Source organism: Diceros bicornis, chromosome 40 (genome assembly GCF_020826845.1).
Source record: "Diceros bicornis minor isolate mBicDic1 chromosome 40, mDicBic1.mat.cur, whole genome shotgun sequence".
In the NCBI taxonomy this organism is placed as follows: domain Eukaryota; kingdom Metazoa; phylum Chordata; class Mammalia; order Perissodactyla; family Rhinocerotidae; genus Diceros; species Diceros bicornis.
The window spans coordinates 4283783-4302921 of record NC_080779.1 but is presented as its reverse complement, the minus strand read 5'-3'; the positions used below and the strand labels follow the sequence as shown (position 1 = coordinate 4302921).

Below are 19139 nucleotides of genomic sequence, written 5' to 3'. Positions count from 1 at the left end.
AACGAGTTTTGCAAAAGTTCATAACATTACAACATGAGATTTTCCTGGTTTAATTGTTGTTTATCTGCAAAAAAAAAAAAACAAAGTAGGGACTTGAGCAGACTCCTTATGAATCAGCTGTGTGCCATGCCTGCCAAGAACACAAGCACAGCACAGAGAACCTACATCAAAAAAGAGAATTTTTTTTGATTCTCTAGTCTGGCTAGATAAACTTCAAATTAGTATTTTCAGTTCTGGGGAGGAACCTAGCATTCATACTAAAAGTAGGACTTGGTTTCTAGGAAAGATGAGGAAATACTTCACTAAAAATCATAGGCTGAGGGTAGAAACCAGAGAGAGCTAAACTCCATCCTAATAACAATTCAATGATCCAAATACGGAAGAGGTTGTCTAGTGAGCCCTTACACCCCTGACAGGAGAAGTATTTAAATAGAGGCAGACCAGGACTGAAATAGATTAAGTACAGCCCTTCTACTCTAAGATCCTTTCATTCCTTAGGAGGTCATTTCAGAGAAGCATCAGTTCCTTAGTATTTGCTTATTCAAATGGTTCCTTCTTTTATAAAGAGATACATAAGTGTGTGTATTCAAAGGGTGGGACTTATCCAGATGTCATTCAAATCAGTGTTATAAATGAAGAGTCACAACTCTCTGAGCATGTGTGTATCCCTTATACATTTGGGAGAGGAGGGGCATGGAGGATAAAGCTTGGAAAGGGAGGATACAGGGGCAGACTTATATTATGTGAATAGAGATATAGCTCTGATTACTTAAATGGAGGTTGCATACTTAAATATCTTGAAAGGTTATAGAGTAACTTCATATATCACTGAGGAGGCTGACTAAAAATTCCAGGAAATGTATAAAGAGAAAAATGTTTTAAAAAGGGAGGATGGGGAAGATGTGAATGTGACTATTATTCACATGATGTGGAGTTGACAGCTTTGATAGCAGCAATCTATTTCATACACATTAAGCACTCACTCATGGTTCCATTATTCACTACAATAAGGCATTTATTTTTTTATTCTTATTTTTTTAAAATATTTATTTATTTATTTATTTTTCCCCCCAAAGCCCCAGTAGATAGTTGTATGTCATAGTTGCACATCCTTCTAGTTGCTGTATGTGGGACGCAGCCTCAGCATGGCCGGAGAAGCAGTGTGTCGGTGCGCGCCCGGGGTCCGAACCCGGGCCGCCAGCAGCGGAGCGTGCACACTTAACCGCTAACCCATGGGGCCGGCCCTATAATAAGGCATTTAATTCAAACATATTTTCAAATACTCAGAAAGTTAAAAACAGGAGACCTTTTGTGCTGTTGATAACTACTCAGCAATGCTCTTAAGACCATATTGCCAATATGGTACACTGCTGTATCTTTTGTAAACACTACTTTTAAGGATATTATACAGTCTGTTGTCCAATGATCCTTTTAAAAGTATCTATTTTTAGAAATAAACGTAGAGACAACATTCCTCTCTTATTGAACTAGTAAATATCTTTAACCTGAGCTCCGTACCTCACTGGGGTCCCTGCCTGAAAGGCAGAGCTGTCTGTGTGTTCACGGAGAAGTAACCTTCTGCCACAGCTCTCAAGTGCACCTATGTGCAAGCCCCTCCTTCTTGTCCTGTTTTATAAGGCTCCTGTACTCTCATGTTCAAGCTTATAATATAGCTGTATTTTTTTTTATTGAAAATTATCTTGGATACTTTCAGAAATGGGAGAGGCATAAACATTAAATGAAAAATTAACCGGGCCGGCCCCGTGGTTTAGCGGTTAAGTGCGGGCGCTCCGCTGCTGGCGGCCTGGGTTCGGATCCCGGGCGCGCACCGACGCACCGCTTCTCTGGCCATGCTGAGGGTGCGTCCCACATACAGCAACTAGAAGATATGCAGCTATGACATACAACTATCTACTGGGGCTTTAGGGGGGAAAAATAAATAAATAAAATCTTAAAAAAAAAAATTAACCAAAAAATAGACTTACATATAAAATTGGGAAGTAGTAATATTTTAATGATGGTTATGTACGTTATTTGAGGGATAAATATAAACTGTGTACTTCTTCTTATAGTGGGGGAAAGGGTGTGAGAAATCTGTGTGTCAAACATGCCTTATTAGCACATCTAGAATGACATTAATAAAGATATAGAAAAGATAACATTTAAACAATATTTTGAGATAACGTTTGTTCTGTGCATCTCGGTACTCCAGGAATCTGATGTTCACAGCATTTTCAGCGAACTATATATGAAAATCCAGATTTATACAAAAGATAAATTAAGGGGTATTTGTTTTACAACAATATTGGTAAGGATATTTTAAATAACAAGGTACTCTAATACAGAATTAAATAGCGTTTTGGGTTATCTTTTTATCAGTGACTGCCAGTATCTTACTGATATAACTTGCTTTTGAGTGACCAAATGTCCCAGTTTGCACAGAATAAGCCCTGGTTTACACCTACCTGTTTATACCTACCTGTTGTCCTGGTGTAATTATTAATAAGCCTCCTCTCCCTCTAAAACCATACTAATTAAGACAATGGAGGCCAGCCCTGTGGGGTAGTGGTTATGTGAACGAGCTCCGCTGCTGGCGGCCCAGGTTCGAATCCCAGGCGCGCACTGACACACTGCTTGTCAGCCCATGCTGTGGTGGCGTCCCACATAAAGTGGAGGAAGATCGGCACAGATGTTAGCTCAGGGCCAGTCTTCCTCAGCACAAAAAGAGGAGGATTGGCATGGATGTGAGCTCAGGGCTGATCTTCCTTGCAAAAAAAAAAAAAGACAATAAATTATATGGTCTTCCTTAGTCCTTCAGGTAATGATTCTTGGTCTCAGGGAGCGATGATGATTGATGGACGCCCTTCAACAGACTGACCCTGACTCTCAAGTGTTAACAAGACTAGCTTCACTGTGTGAAAACTGGTCATGAGTCCCTTGTGATACTAATACAACCAGGCCAGTAATTGACTGCCTCTAAAGCAATATAATTAGAAGTTGAGAACTCTGTGACAACTTTGGTTGTTGGTGCCTTAGGTTTAAATTAGCTTCATCATTAGTCTAATATACACTCAACACAAAAAAGCACTTGAACCATAAAAATAAAAATCTACAAAGCATCTATTGACAAAAAGTATTTCTTTTTCTTTCAATCATTTGGTCACCCTGAATTTTCAATTTCCTTTTAAGTAATACACATTTAAGCAAAACATTTGTTGGGGTTTTAAAAAATAAAACTCGATCAGAAACCACTTCTACATCTTCTCTCCTCACTGGAGAAATTAAGAATCATGACACATGAGGGAGAAACTCCTTTTAAGGGTTTTACTCTGCTATCTTTAAGACGGTAAAAAAACAATAAAAGACAATCTTGGGACAACTAGGGAAATTTGAAAATGGACTGGAGATTGGGTGAGATTATGGCATTCCTATTAATTTTCTTAGATGTAATATATGGAGGAAAATGCACCTAAGCTTCAGAGATGCACACTGAAGTGCCTTGGGATGAAGTGTCATGATGTCTACATCAGCTTTCAGATGACCAGGGAAACACACACACACACACACACACACACACACACAATAAAGACGGCAAAATGTTCACTGCTAAATCTAGGTGTGGGAAAGGGAAGGGACACAAGTACCCTGTACTCTTACTTTCCTGTTGTTTGAACTTTTTCAAAATAAAAGATCAAAATTCAAATCATAAATGATATATTAGTAGATTATTAATTTTACAAAACCACTTACTATACGGTTCATTTAAACAGCAAGTACTTGAAATAATAAATTTGTAAAATTAAATTTCCTTTCAAATAACTCTTCAGGAATTCTTATATTATCAAGTTCATTTGTATTAACATTTCCGTCTTCTCTTAGAAATTCCTTTTTGCAGCTCATCCTTTTTGACCCTCATCTTAAATGTGGCCATTTACCTAGAAATAGCCATTGCAATTAGGTCTACAGGTCTACAGAAAACAGCTTAACTCAAATAAAACTAAAATTAATGCTTGAAGAACTAGAAGCAAACAAAACTATGGAAATTCACTGCTGATGTTTTCTGTGCCAAGGCTATCCAAAAGGCGTCTATATGACCTAATTAATGCAGAAAGCCTGAGTTCAAACTCAGAAAGCTACTGAATAGCTTTCATAGTTACTCATTTCAGGCAGACAACAATCTCGACAACTCTCAAAAAAGGCTTTATCAAGCCACAGCTAAAACATTCTGGCTCATGGTGAAGATATTTAAAACTCTTCTTAGTAGCCTAGTCCATTACAAGTCCTTGGTAAACCACTTCTAATGGACAACTATTTGCTCAAAAAGGCCAAAATTTTTACTTGATTTCAGACTATGATTTTTTAAAAGTCTGTATCCAGACTGTGTGTTAAAATAGCTACTTTTTAAATAACAACAAGTAGTTTCCAAAAGCATCTCAACTAAATTCTTGAGATAAATTCCTCAAATTAATAGGACACCTAAAAAATAACTGCAAATCACAACAAACCAGTGTACTTGCCTCTCTTTCAGCTTCTTTCAGTATGGCTTCTTTCTCCTTTACTCGCTGCACAAACATCTGCTTCATTTCTTCTTCCTTCCTCTGACGTTCACCATAAAATTCATGTCTTTTGGCTTCGTAGGTCTCTTGAAGACTAAAAAGTTATTTGTGGTACTCTCATGTTAAAGAGAGGATGTAACAAACTTGCAAGAACTCAAACATCGCCAAAGAACTCAAACAACTCAAACATCTCCGTTTAAGCTTCAAACTATAACAACGTGTACCAATGTGCTCTTACAGGGAGCAACTCAAAATGTGACATTTCCTATAGCCTGATACACAAAAAGCTACCAGTGCTACAGTTAATACAGAGTACTGGAATTTCGAAATCTCTGCTTTATCAAGTCCTTCACTAGAAGTACTCTCATTTCAACCCAGACAAATTCCTCTTGCAGTCTTTGTCATTGGGCATCACTGTGTCTGGAAACCTTGAGGTCCTGAAGTCCTCTTTGACTTTCCCCTTACCCTGTCTCCATATGTGATCACCAGTTCAGCCTGTGACCTTGACATCAATGACGTCCAGTCTTCTTTTGATTTCTACAGAGATCCTGTTACAGCCCAACTTATCTTTGTGATTTTATGCCTTTACTATTGCAATAATCTCCTAATTGGTCTCTGGGCTTTTTGCTCTTTCTTTCCCTTTGTTCTTCTTGCCACTCCTAAGATTTCCCACCCAAAACTATAAAAAATTAAAGTTACGTTATTTACAGAATGAAGTCTCACCTCCTTTAAATAGCACTTAAGAAACTTCACAATCTGGCCTAATTCTATGTTTTCAGACTCATTTCTTACCAAAGCCAATCCCCTTAAGGTTCCCGTCATATCAACCCATTCACTGTTCCTAAAACATGCCACACATTTCATGCTTTAGTCTGGTGTATCTCCTTTGCTTTCAAAGCCATTGCCCACTTCCCAACCCCTCATTCTACCCAGCTAATCCTCTATCCCTCAAGGCCAAATTCAAATACAACTTCCTGTATAAAGCCTTCTCCAGTCTCCCCACTTGTAACTAACCGTTCCTTCCCAGCACTTCCATGGCACTTTGTTATACCTCTTCCTTGGCATTTGTATCCTACTTGCCTCTCTTTTCTAATAGATCATGACCTTTGTAACCCGACTATCCAGCAGAGCTCTCTAGACATTTCAGTTTCTTCATCAACGTTCATTTGACGAGAGAAATTGCTGGGAAGCAGAGCCAGATTTAACCAAGCAGAGCAAGGACTGTCCTGGAACTCTATGGCCAGCTGCCCTTTCTTCTTTGTAGCTTTCAGGGGTATAATAGGCCTTCTTATACGTCAAAAATGCTGAGCCCTCCCATTTCAGTTAATTATGAGAATATCCCAAAGGTTTAACAAGGAACACAAATCTACTTTCCAGCTGTGTCACAGTTAGAACTTTCTACTGCTTATAAAAATATTTTATATCTAAAGAGATTTAAAGTATGATAAATTAAGGAATTTTACTAATCTTAAATGTTATAACTGGAGAAATAAATCTTTCAAGTTCTGTAAGTTCAAGTAAGAAATGCTGCACAAAAGCTGTTAGGGCTGATATGAGGGTGTGGTATGCACAGCAGGTATTCCGAGGAAGAGCAGATTCTAAACATTATCTTCAAGAGCAAAACTTAGAAACGCACAAAATGCCCTAGATAACCACATAAATGCCTCGAATCTCAAGGAGGCATTTTACTTTTTACCAGGTTTTTTATTTTTCTGTGTTTGTTTTAGTCTTATTTTAAAGAAGCTTCTAAATCTATCAGGCTACTTTCACCCTTTTCAGAAACCTCACTACATTTCACTGGTCCTACACTCGACTGATGGCCTTTAATGACAAACTTGGTTTAAATAATGTCTTGAATTCATATCAAATGTCAGTTTAAAAAAGTTCTCATTAATCTATTTATACAAACACTTGAGTTGCTTAGGAGGAAAATAAATCTAGCCAGCAAAGAGAAAAGATCTAACATTTGTTGAATAGCTGCTACCAGCAAGGTCTTTTTCCGGACTCCTTTCACTATCTAAGTCCCACATTAACAGTGAAGAACAAGCACTGATACTCTGTTTTACAGGTAGGAAAACTAAAGCTCAGAGAGGGAAAGTAATTTGCCCAAAGTAACACAGTTGGTGAGCAAAAAGCTGGGATTTGAACCAGACCAGACTTGCTCCAAAGCCCATATTCCTAACCACCACAAACAAGACTGTCCTGAAGTCAAGTCTCTGCAAAAGATACAAAAGTGGCAGACTGCTCTTGTGGAACTTCTGCCACATCATGCTGCTTTCCAATTGGACCACATCAATTTATAAAGTCAGAACTGCACATAAAGAAACCCGCACTATGTTTCAAAAGGTGGTTCTTGCTATCCTAATCCCTGTTCTAGCATAAAAGTAGCTTGCTGTCATGAATATTTAACGCTATATACTACTATAGTTGCAAATATCACTGACAACACAAAGTTGAAAACCAAAGAGGAAGAAAAAAAAAATTCTCAGATGTTGATGTTCATCAAGAAAATCACTCCAATCCCTTCACTAGGACCTCTTTGTCCTTCATGTACAGTTCTAATAAGCCTGGTGACCTTTTTCCAATTCTACTGCACACTAAATGCGGAAAGTAAATAACTATTTATTTCTTGTGAGTTAAAAGACACAAAATTTTCTGACACAAAAAACTGTCAAACACTTGAGCAACTATAAACTACTACAAAAAATCTTCCTTTCAAAACTATAGGTCCCACAACACTTCAGTGACAGTGATTTTGTACTCAAATGCACTGTGGGAACAAGACTGGTTATGTTAATCTAAAATAAGTTGGGGATTTAATAAGGCTTATGAAAGTATGTTTCATATAGTTTAAATAATTAAAGAGAAATAAAGGACATTCTAATAGGTTCACATAACTATTTTTTTTATTGATAGATATAATATTGAGGGACAGATTTTACATGCCAATCAAATTATAGTGACTATTCTTATGTACACCCCAAATTAAATGGGGGACGATTCCCCAGAGAATAGAATGCAACTTGTTAAAACTATAAAAGTAAGGGGCCAGCCCCGTGGCATAGCAGTTAAGTGCGTGCACTCTGCTGCTGGCAGCCTGGGTTTGGATCCGGGCATGCACCGACCCACCGCTTGTCAGGCCATGCTGTGGCGGCGTCCCACATAAAGTGGAGGAAGATGGGCACAGATGTTAGCCCAGAGCCAGTCTTCCTCAGCAAAAAGAGGAAGATTGGCATGGATGTTAGCTCAGGGCTGATCTTCCTCACAAAAAAAAAAAACAAAACAAAACTATAAAAGTAAAACTTTTCTAAGACATCATCAGGCTAGGGAACTATAGAAGCTTTATCAAATAATTTATTCACAAATGAGAAAGCTTCCCCTATAAGAATGTAAACTCCATGAGAGCCAGGACTATGTGATCTCGTTCGGTATTACATCCCCAGAGCCTTGCAAATAGCAGACACTTTAAAAATACTTATGATTTTATATAGTATATTCACTGTTGACTCTCAAATTATCTCAGCCCTAACTTAACCTCAAGAGATTTATTTATGTAACAACCTACTCAAACTCTTCACCTGAATATTTAATCAGCAACTTACATTTAACATGTCCAAAACCTCTCAATTACCAACCACATTCCTGAAATCTGCTCCTTCCCTAGTCTTGTTCATATCAATAAACAGACCACCATTCACCTACTTTCTCAGGTCAAAAACTGGACTGACTGGAGTCATCCTGGATTCCTCTCTTTTCTTTACATCCCATACCCGAACCATCAGTGAGTCCTATTAACTTTAACTTCAAATTACATATCCTAAATATGCTCCTGACCACCTCTGCCACTACCACAACCCAAGCCTCTATCTTCTCATGCCTGGACTACTACAGTAGCCTCCTAACTGGGAGTCCTCACTTCCACTTCTGACCACCCCCATATTCTATTGTCCTCTTAGGGCCAGAGTGTCTTCCTCCCACCCCCACCCCAGAAGCTCTACAAGGGCAGGGTCTTTGTTTAATCCCATAGTGCATACATAGCCAGTGACTAGCATGTTGCTGGGAAGATGGCAAACAAACAGTAAATATCTGCCCAATGACTGAATGGGAACTTTAATTTAAATGCAGATTCTTAGGCTCCATCCCTGGAAATTCTGAACCTGTATTTCTTAATCATCCACAGGTGGCTGATGATTGATCCACCAGGCAATCTGAATACCTCTTCTCCGAGGACTTGGAGGCTGTCCCGTTTGCTCTCACTCAGGATCCGTGTCTCATTAATGCACACAGAGACCTCTGAATTGACCCTTGGACTTGAAAGAATGAGAAGCAAAGCCTCCTCTGGGAAACACTAGAGAAGCCAAGTCTAGATAATTTATTTTCTTTTTGTGAGGAAGATCAACCCTGAGCTAACATCCGTGCTAATTCTCCTCTTTTTGCTGAGGAAGACCGGCTCTGAGCTAACATCTATTGCCAATCCTCCTTTTTTTTCCCCCAAAGCCCCAGTAGATAGTTGTATGTCATAGTTGCACATCCTTCTAGTTGATGTATGTGGGATGCGGCCTCAGCATGGCCGGAGAAGCGGTGTGTCAGTGCGCGCCCGGGATCCAAACCTGGGCCGCCAATAGCGGAGCGCGCGCACTTAACCACTAAGCCACGGGGCTGGCCCTAGATAATTTATTTTCAAGAGAGAAAATAATCCTTTTACCAGAACTGGCCCATTACTGGAAGCATAGCATGCCTGAGATTGGTGAGGAGGGGTTAAGTACATATAACTCTTAAATTTATTATGCTACTAGAGCTAAAACACTAACTAAATACACAGATTGAAACAATTTAACCTCATCTATTATTAAATCTTCCCAAAGGTCACAAGCAAGAGCAGCACTGATTTAATGTTCTCCTTCTCTTTCCTTTTGTATTTATTCTGGTGCAAATACTAACAGCCAGGAAAATGACTGAAATGCAAATAATGGGATGGAAAAGGAATCCCTAGTCTCATAACAGAGTTTATAATAGTGTTTGTCCTAGGGATCTCATGCTTTCCTCCATGCAAAAGTTGTTTTGGAATGTTCCATCAAATCAAATTTGATTTAGTACATTAAGGATTAAAGTTTCATGTTTACATATCTCAATCAAAATAAACTCAGGAATGTACTAGCATATAAAATTACCAAGCAAGTTTATAATAACATTTAGTGCTTTAATCACTGGGCAAGAAGGTCATCAAGTTCTAAAATTCTTGTAACTAATATTATAATATTTTGAGAAACAGTCTAATCTCTGACTCCCTACAAGCACTTTCATTCTTCCTTCACAAGATATTTTCCCAAGTTTAAGTCATTCCAAAACTTTCATCAGGATAAAAACCAACTGCTTTTTAGTTTATATAATTCACATTCCAATCTTCTTTTATAATAATAGATACTTTTATCTTTTTCAGATAAATACAAAAATAAAACCAGATGAGAGTTTTTCCTTTAGTTATTTATTTCAGCATACACTGAAATATGGGCTTTTGCCATATCTTCTTTCTTCTACTTAACTCCTTGAGTCAGATGAGGACTTAGAGACCCTTCAAAACCAAAAACGTTTCAAGTGATTTAAGAAGCACAATAATTAATGATTATCAAATGATTCTACTTCAGGTTTGGGAGATTTCTGGAAAACACATTCTCCATCATCCTGGATATATAAAAAGGTACAACCCTCTCTAACTTCTTTGGTTGGCTTCTCAGAGAAATCCCCACTTACCTGAGTGGCTTATTCTCTGGGCCCACATCTGTAAAGCCCATTTCCTCCAGTTTGCAACGCCTGTAAAGTTCATAGTGCCTTGTGTGGGTCTGTTCTCGCAGATCCTCCATGTTTGTACAAATGAGCATTTCCCGGAGCTTTACAAAGTCACAATGGTTTTCATTTTCCACTAGCCAGAAAAACAAGAAAACAGCAACACCAAGTTGTAATTCCTGACACACAATTAGTATGAATAAATGAACAAATGAAAACACATCTGAAATAACAAAACAGCAAAATGATCAGTCTGATTAATAGCTACGATTGTTTTATACAAGTAACCAAGGAAGAAACTCTTGCATTATATACAGTGAATTATAGGCAATGTTAATTAACAGACTGGGAGATTTGCTTTAAATTTAGTAGCTAATGGATAAACAGGAAATAGGAAAGAAATATGTTATATTATGTTACCATATGTTCCAGTTATTTCACTAATATTCTGTTAGCAGTTTACAAACCATCCTCAGGACATTTCACACAGTACTTAAAAAGAGTATATAACATTATTTCACTAAAATTTCAAAGTAGTAAATTCTACATATTCAAGAATACCACCTGATGCTGTAATTATCAAATTCTTTTTATACAATGCCACATTTATGATCCTGTTAGACACTATTCAAAATTAGTGAATAAACTTACATGGTTCTCTTTCTATGTTTAGAGTGACCAGATGACTACAAATAAGTATGTTACTATGACCAATAGTTTTAAGTATAATTATTATTTTTACATTTTTATACATTAAATGTTAAGTGTTGTCAATATTTTTCATTAATTACAAAATTTGTCAATTTAAGGAAAGCAGCATTGGGAAACCAGTACTAGTAGGGATAATCCATCCCCCATTAATTAGCATCACAAGTAAATAAACCAGATAGTACTAATTACTTACTCATTATAATGTTAGATAAATCCTAAAATTTTTTCATTGGCTGACTAGTTTGTTTTGGAAATAGTTGGCAATATTTTTTTTTTTTTTTTATTGATGTTTTAATGGTTCCTAACATTGTGAAATTTTGGGTTGTACATTTTTGTTTGTCCATCACCACATATATGACTCCCTTCACCCCTTGTGCCCACCCCCCACCCCCACTGCCCTGGTCACCACAGTCCAGTTTTCTCTGTCCATGTGTTGGTTTATATTCCACATATGAGTGAGATCATACAGTGTTTGTCTTTCTCTTTCTGGCTTATTTCACTTAACATAATACGCTCCAGGCCCATCCATGTTGTTGCAAATGGGACGATTTTGTCTTTTTTTATGGCTGAGTAGTATTCCATTGTATATATATACCACATTTTCTTAATCCAATCGTCAGTCGAGGGACACTTAGGTTGCTTCCACTTCTTGGCTATGGTGAATAATGCTGCAATGAACATAGGGGTGCATAAGCCTCTTTGGATTGTTGATTTCAGGTGCGTTGGATAGATTCCCAGTAGTGGGATGGCTGGATCATAGGGCATCTCTATTTTTAATTCTTTGAGGAATCTCCATACCGTTTTCCATAGAGGCTGCACCAATTTGCATTCCCACCAGCTGTGTATGAGGGTTCCTGTTTCTCCACATCCTCTCCAACATTTGTTGTTTTTTGTCTTGGTGATTATAGCCATTCTAACGGGCGTGAGGTGGTATCTTAGTGTTTTGATTTGCATTTCCCTGATGATTAGTGATGTTGAGCATCTTTTCATATGCCTATTGGCCATCTGTATATCTTCCTTGGAGAAGTGTCTGTTCATTTCCTCTGCCCATTTTTTGATCGGGTTGTTTGTTTTTTTGTTGTTCAATTGTGTGAGTTCTTTATATATTATGGAGATCAACCCCTTGTCAGATGTATGTTTTGCAAATATTCTCTCCCAGCTGGTTGGTTGTTTGTTCATCTTGATTCTGGTTTCATTTGTCTTATAAAAGGTCTTTAATCTGATAAAGTCCCACTTGTTTATTTTTTCTTTAGTTTCCCTAGTCTGGGTAGGCATGTCATCCGAAAAGATTCCTTTAAAACCAATGTCAAATAGTGTGTTGCCTATATTTTCTTCTATGAGTTTTATAGTTTCAGGTCTCACCCTCAGGTCTTTGATCCATTTTGAGTTAATTTTTGTGAATGGCGATAGCCCATGGTCCACTTTCATTCTTTTGCATGTGGCTGTCCAGTTTTCCCAACACCATTTATTGAAGAGACTTTCCTTTCTCCATTGCATGTTTTTAGCACCTTTGTCGAAAATTAGCTGTCCGTATATGTGTGGTTTTATTTCTGGGCTTTCAATTCTGTTCCATTGATCTGTGTGTCTGTTTTTGTACCAGTACCATGCTGTTTTGATTACTATTGCTTTGTAGTATGTTTTGAAGTCAGGAATTGTGATGCCTCCTGCTTTGTTCTTTTTCTTTAGGATTTCTTTAGCTATTCGGGGTCTTTCGTTGCCCCATATAAATTTTAGTATTCTTTTTTCTATTTCTGTGAAGAATGTCATTGAGATTCTGATTGGGATTGCATTGAATCTGTAGATTGCTTTAGGTAATATAGACATTTTAACTATGTTTATTCTTCCAATCCACGTGCATGGGATATCTTTCCATTTCTTTATGTCATCGTGGATTTCCCTCAATAATGTCTTGTAGTTCTCATTGTATAGGTCCTTCACCTCCTTGGTAAGATTTATTCCTAGGTATTTTATTCTTTTTGATGCAATTGTAAATGGTATTATCTTTTTGAGCTCTCTTTCTGTTAGTTCATTATTAGCATATAGAAATGCAACTGATTTTTGTAGATTGATTTTGTACCCTGCAACTTTGCTGTAGTTGTTGATTGTTTCTAATAGTTTTCCAACAGATTCTTTAGGGTTTTCTATATATACAATCATGTCATCTGCAAATAGTGAGAGTTTCACTTCTTCGTTACCTATTTGGATTCCTTTTATTCCTTTTTCTTGCCTAATTGCTCTGGCCAAAACCTCCAGTACTATGTTGAACAGGAGTGGTGAGAGTGGGCAGCCCTGCCTCGTTCCTGTTCTCAGAGGAATGGCTTTCAGTCTTTCCCCATTGAGTATGATGTTAGCTGTGGGTTTGTCATATATGGCCTTTATTATGTTGAGGTACTTTCCTTCTATTCCCATTTTATTGAGAGTTTTTATCATAAATGGATGTTGTATCTTGTCAAATGCCTTCTCTGCGTCTAGTGAAATGATCATGTGGTTTTTATTCTTTGTTTTGTTGATGTGATGTATCACGTTGATTGATTTGCGGATGTTGAACCATCCCTGCGTCTCTGGTATAAATCCCACTTGATCATGGTGTATGATCTTTTTTTTTTTTTTTTTGATTTTTATTGATATTTTAATGGTTTCTAACATTGTGAAATTTTGGGTTGTACATTTTTGTTTGTCCATCACCCCATATATGACTCCCTTCACCCCTTGTGCCCACCCCCCACCCCCACTTCCCGGGTAACCACAGTCCAGTTTTCTCTGTCCATGTGTTGGTTTATATTCCACATATGAGTGAGATCATACAGTGTTTGTCTTTCTCTTTCTGGCTTATTTCACTTAACATAATATGCTCCAGGCCCATCCATGTTGTTGCAAATGGGACGATTTTGTCTTTTTTTATGGCTGAGTAGTATTCCATTGTATATATATACCACATTTTCTTAATCCAATCGTCAGTCGAGGGACACTTAGGTTGCTTCCACTTCTTGGCTATGGTGAATAATGCTGCAATGAACATAGGGGTGCATAAGCCTCTTTGGATTGTTGATTTCAGGTGCGTTGGATAGATTCCCAGTAGTGGGATGGCTGGATCATAGGGCATCTCTATTTTTAATTCTTTGAGGAATCTCCATACCGTTTTCCATAGAGGCTGCACCAATTTGCATTCCCACCAGCTGTGTATGAGGGTTCCTGTTTCTCCACATCCTCTCCAACATTTGTTGTTTTTTGTCTTGGTGATTATAGCCATTCTAACGGGCGTGAGGTGGTATCTTAGTGTTGTTTTGATTTGCATTTCCCTGATGATTAGTGATGTTGAGCATCTTTTCATGTGCCTATTGGCCATCTGTATATCTTCCTTGGAGAAGTGTCTCTTCATTTCCTCTGCCCATTTTTTGATCGGGTTGTTTGTTTTTTTGTTGTTCAATTGTGTGAGTTCTTTATATATTATGGAGATCAACCCCTTGTCAGATGTATGTTTTGCAAATATTCTCTCCCAGCTGGTTGGTTGTTTGTTCATCTTGATTCTGATTTCATTTGTCTTATAAAAGCTCTTTAGTCTGATAAAGTCCCACTTGTTTATTTTTTCTTTAGTTTCCCTAGTCTGGGTAGGCATGTCATCCGAAAAGATTCCTTTAAACCCAATGTCAAATAGTGTGTTGCCTATATTTTCTTCTATGAGTTTTATAGTTTCAGGTCTCACCTTCAGGTCTTTGATCCATTTTGAGTTAATTTTTGTGAATGGCGATAGCACATGGTCCACTTTCATTCTTTTGCATGTGGATGTCCAGTTTTCCCAACACCATTTATTGAAGAGACTTTCCTTTCTCCATTGCATGTCCTTAGCACCTTTGTCGAAAATTAGCTGTCCGTATATGTGTGGTTTTATTTCTGGGCTTTCAATTCTGTTCCATTGATCTATGTGTCTGTTTTTGTACCAGTACCATGCTGTTTTGATTACTATTGCTTTGTAGTATGTTTTGAAGTCAGGAATTGTGATGCCTCCTGCTCTGTTCTTTTTCTTTAGGATTTCTTTAGCTATTCGGGGTCTTTTGTTGCCCCATATAAATTTTAGTATTCTTTTTTCTATTTCTGTGAAGAATGTCATTGGGATTCTGATTGGGATTGCATTGAATCTGTAGATTGCTTTAGGTAATATAGACATTTTAACTATGTTTATTCTTCCAATCCACGTGCATGGGATATCTTTCCATTTCTTTATGTCATCGTAGATTTCCCTCAATAATGTCTTGTAGTTCTCATTGTATAGGTCCTTCACCTCCTTGGTAAGATTTATTCCTAGGTATTTTATTCTTTTTGATGCAATTGTAAATGGTATTATCTTTTTGAGCTCTCTTTCTGTTAGTTCATTATTAGCATATAGAAATGCAACTGATTTTTGTAGATTGATTTTGTACCCTGCAACTTTGCTGTAGTTGTTGATTGTTTCTAACAGTTTTCCAACAGATTCTTTAGGGTTTTCTATATATACAATCATGTCATCTGCAAATAGTGAGAGTTTCACTTCTTCGTTACCTATTTGGATTCCTTTTATTCCTTTTTCTTGCCTAATTGCTCTGGCCAAAACCTCCAGTACTATGTTGAACAGGAGTGGTGAGAGTGGGCAGCCCTGCCTCGTTCCTGTTCTCAGAGGAATGGCTTTCAGTCTTTCCCCATTGAGTATGATGTTAGCTGTGGGTTTGTCATATATGGCCTTTATTATGTTGAGGTACTTTCCTTCTATTCCCATTTTATTGAGAGTTTTTATCATAAATGGATGTTGTATCTTGTCAAATGCCTTCTCTGCGTCTATTGAGATGATCATGTGGTTTTTATTCTTTGTTTTGTTGATGTGATGTATCACGTTGATTGATTTGCGGATGTTGAACCATCCCTGCGTCTCTGGTATAAATCCCACTTGATCATGGTGTATGATCTTTTTAATATATTGTTGTATTCGGTTTGCCAATATTTTGTTGAGGATTTTTGCATCAATGTTCATCAGTGATATTGGCCTGTAATTTTCTTTCTTTGTATTGTCTTTGTCTGGTTTTGGTATCAGGGTGATGTTGGCCTCATAGAATGATTCAGGAAGTGTTCCATCTTCCTCTATTTTTTGGAATAGTTTGAGGAGGATGGGTATTAAATCTTCTTTGAATGTTTGGTAAAATTCACTGGAGAAGCCATCTGGTCCTGGACTTTTATTTTTTGGGAGGTTTTTGATTACTATTTCAATCTCTTTACTTGTTATTGGTCTATTCAGATTCTCCATTTCTTCTTGGTTCAATTTTGGGAGGTTGTATAAGTCTAAGAATTTATCCATTTCTTCTAGATTGTCCAATTTGTTGGCATATAATTTCTCATAGTATTCTCTTATAATCCTCTGTATTTCCATGGTATCCGTTGTAATTTCTCCTCTTTCATTTCTAATTTTATTTACTTGAGCCTTTTCTCTTTTTTTCTTAGTAAGCCTGGCTAAGGGTTTGTCTATTTTGTTTATCTTCTCGAAGAACCAACTCTTTGTTTCATTAATCCTTTCTACTGTTTTTTTGGTCTCAGTATCATTTATTTCTGCTCTGATTTTTATTATTTCTCTCCTTCTGCTGGCTTTGGGCTTTGTTTGTTCTTCTTTTTCTAGTTCTGTTATGTGTAATTTAAGGTTGCCTATTAGGGCTTTTTCTTGTTTGTTAAGGTGGGCTTGTATCGCTATGAGTTTCCCTCTCAGGACCGCTTTTGCTGCATCCCATATGGTTTGATATGGCATGTTATCATTTTCGTTTGTTTCCAGATAGTTTTTGATTTCTCCTTTAATTTCATCAATGATCCATTGAGTTGGCAATATTTTGATGAGTGAAAATATACAAACTTACAAGATGAGTTATTGTGCCCTAGAATTACCTAGTAATTAGTTTATGCATCATGCTGAAACACCACCATTTACACTCAAATTTTGTTTAAAGGATCCAATCTTCCCATCTTCGAAATGCCTTGGTGCACCTGGGCAGGCAATGTGTATGGTATAATGCAGAAAGTGAGGAGGCTCTGCCTGGCCTCTACACAGCCAACTCGTCTGACAATCAATCATAATCCAAAATAAGCATCACCCCAAAGAATGCATTATATGCATCTTTCAGACTATTAGGCGACCTACCTATTTCTAGTTATTGTTTACCTCATTTACCTTGTACAACACCCCAAGGGTACTGGCGAGCTTTGACCATCTTATTTCCAACTTTTACCTCATCCATACTTCCTACCACAGCAAACGGCAAATGTCCCTGGAAAGGAACCATGATATCAATCACATCTCACACCAATGTGATAAATGCCTACCTAAAAAGTTTTATGAAAATAACAGAGAAGAGAAAATTTATTAAATAACAGATTTGTTAAAATCAGATGATCTTCTATGTCTCAGATTTTAAATGAGTGAATATGTGCCAACTATTCTACAAGAGTCATTTCCAGGCCCTACAAAGAAAATTATTTACTGAGCATACCCCACATGCAAGGCATTATGCTACAGGAATACAAAAAAAGAAAGAATTCCAGTATAGGTATCATTTCCTTCAATATTATCTTTACCCTAAAAGACAAAGATAATGTTGAGGAAAGATACACACACACACACACACACACACACACACACACACACACTATATAACTAAAGTATATATCTATATTTAGTGCGTGTATAGATATATGATACTAATACAAGGTAACATTTAAGTCCCAAACTAATGCTAAATACAGTAAATGTTATAGAAATTTAGAGGAATGAGATCACTGTGAGCAGAAAGATACCACCCAAACTGGAGATGAATCAAACAGAGTGGGAAGAACTAGCCTACGTAAGGAGAAGATTCAGAACAAAGATACAATAGCTAGATTTAGGGGCAGTGAGTAGACTGGTCTGTCTGAAGTTGTGGATTAACACAGGTGAAAAGTCTAATGTAAAAAGTATTATGTTTAATATTTAATAATTGACATTAATCTCTTAATTGTGCCTTTCTAAAAAATTATTCCAGGTTGGCACAAGAAATAAAATTAGATCTAAAGACAATTTAACGCATAAGAATTAAGATCAACCCATTTACCTTAGTCAGCTTTTTATATATTTAGTTTAAGTATCTTAATATAAACGGAGCATGAAAAATCAGAAAAGGAAAAAAGGAAAAGTGGAAGGAATAGTTATTGAATGTCACTGTGTTAGGTGGTGAACAAAGGCTGTATCCTCACAACAACTCTTAAGATAGGTATTACTAACCCAACCACGTAGATAACTTAACAGTCTCAGGGAGGTTAGTAACTCCCACAAGAACATATGGTGAAGTCTGTCTGACTCCAAAACCCATGATCCTTCAAAATATAACCAAATATTTAAGAAATCTGGTAGCCTGAAGAAAGTAACACAAAGAACTTAGTCATCTTCCATTTTATTAAACTAAAAGTTACGTGAATGTTTACTACGTACATGTGACACCGTATGGGAGAATGAGCTTAAATACCAGATTAAAAAGATCTCCTTAAAGATTTTAAGATTCTAAAGCAGTCTAAGGGAGGCTATAACGTCTTCTCATGTTTTTAAAGACAGGATAGAAAGGCTAAGGCAATTAAGTATGGTTCCACAAAAGGTGATTCCCAATCTCACAAATGTATCACTTTAGGTGAGAGTAGGGAGAAAAGAAAATACGCTCAAAAATATATTCTTATTATACTTTTTTCCAACTCTAGAAAACAAAATATTTTCCTACCCTGGACTTTTTGAAAATTTATCTTGTTCGAAGTCTTTTTGGAAGACATAAGTAAAAATGTTACTCAATAGCAATGTTACTTATTAATTTTTCTTTCACATGTAAACCAGAAATATTCAATTAGGATCTTACATTCATTGAGGCATTGATTTTAGCAATAGTTTCATCATCTGTTGGGAACTGGTATATCTGGACACCATTGCTGACCAATTCACTCATGAGCTTGATCTTAAACTTCTGTAATTCAGTTTTAGAAACTGCATCTGCTTTGGCAATCACTGGTATAATGTTCACCTATTAAGAATAAAGAAAAACAAAATCTCATAATCAAGGA

At 37.0% G+C, this 19139-nt stretch overlaps 1 protein-coding gene across 2 annotated transcripts in view; it reads right to left on the bottom strand.

The window, feature by feature from the left end:
- The window catches only part of SEPTIN10 (septin 10), a 63086-nt gene that overhangs the window by 2663 nt on the left and 41284 nt on the right, over positions 1-19139 (bottom strand). For both annotated transcript variants that reach the window (XM_058534323.1, XM_058534324.1), the window contains 4 exons: positions 18938-19099; positions 17233-17329; positions 10308-10476; positions 4518-4650 (listed from right to left, as the gene is read on the bottom strand). In XM_058534323.1, the coding sequence (XP_058390306.1) occupies positions 4518-4650; positions 10308-10476; positions 17233-17329; positions 18938-19099 (561 nt within the window). The remainder of the gene's footprint in view (positions 1-4517; positions 4651-10307; positions 10477-17232; positions 17330-18937; positions 19100-19139) is intronic.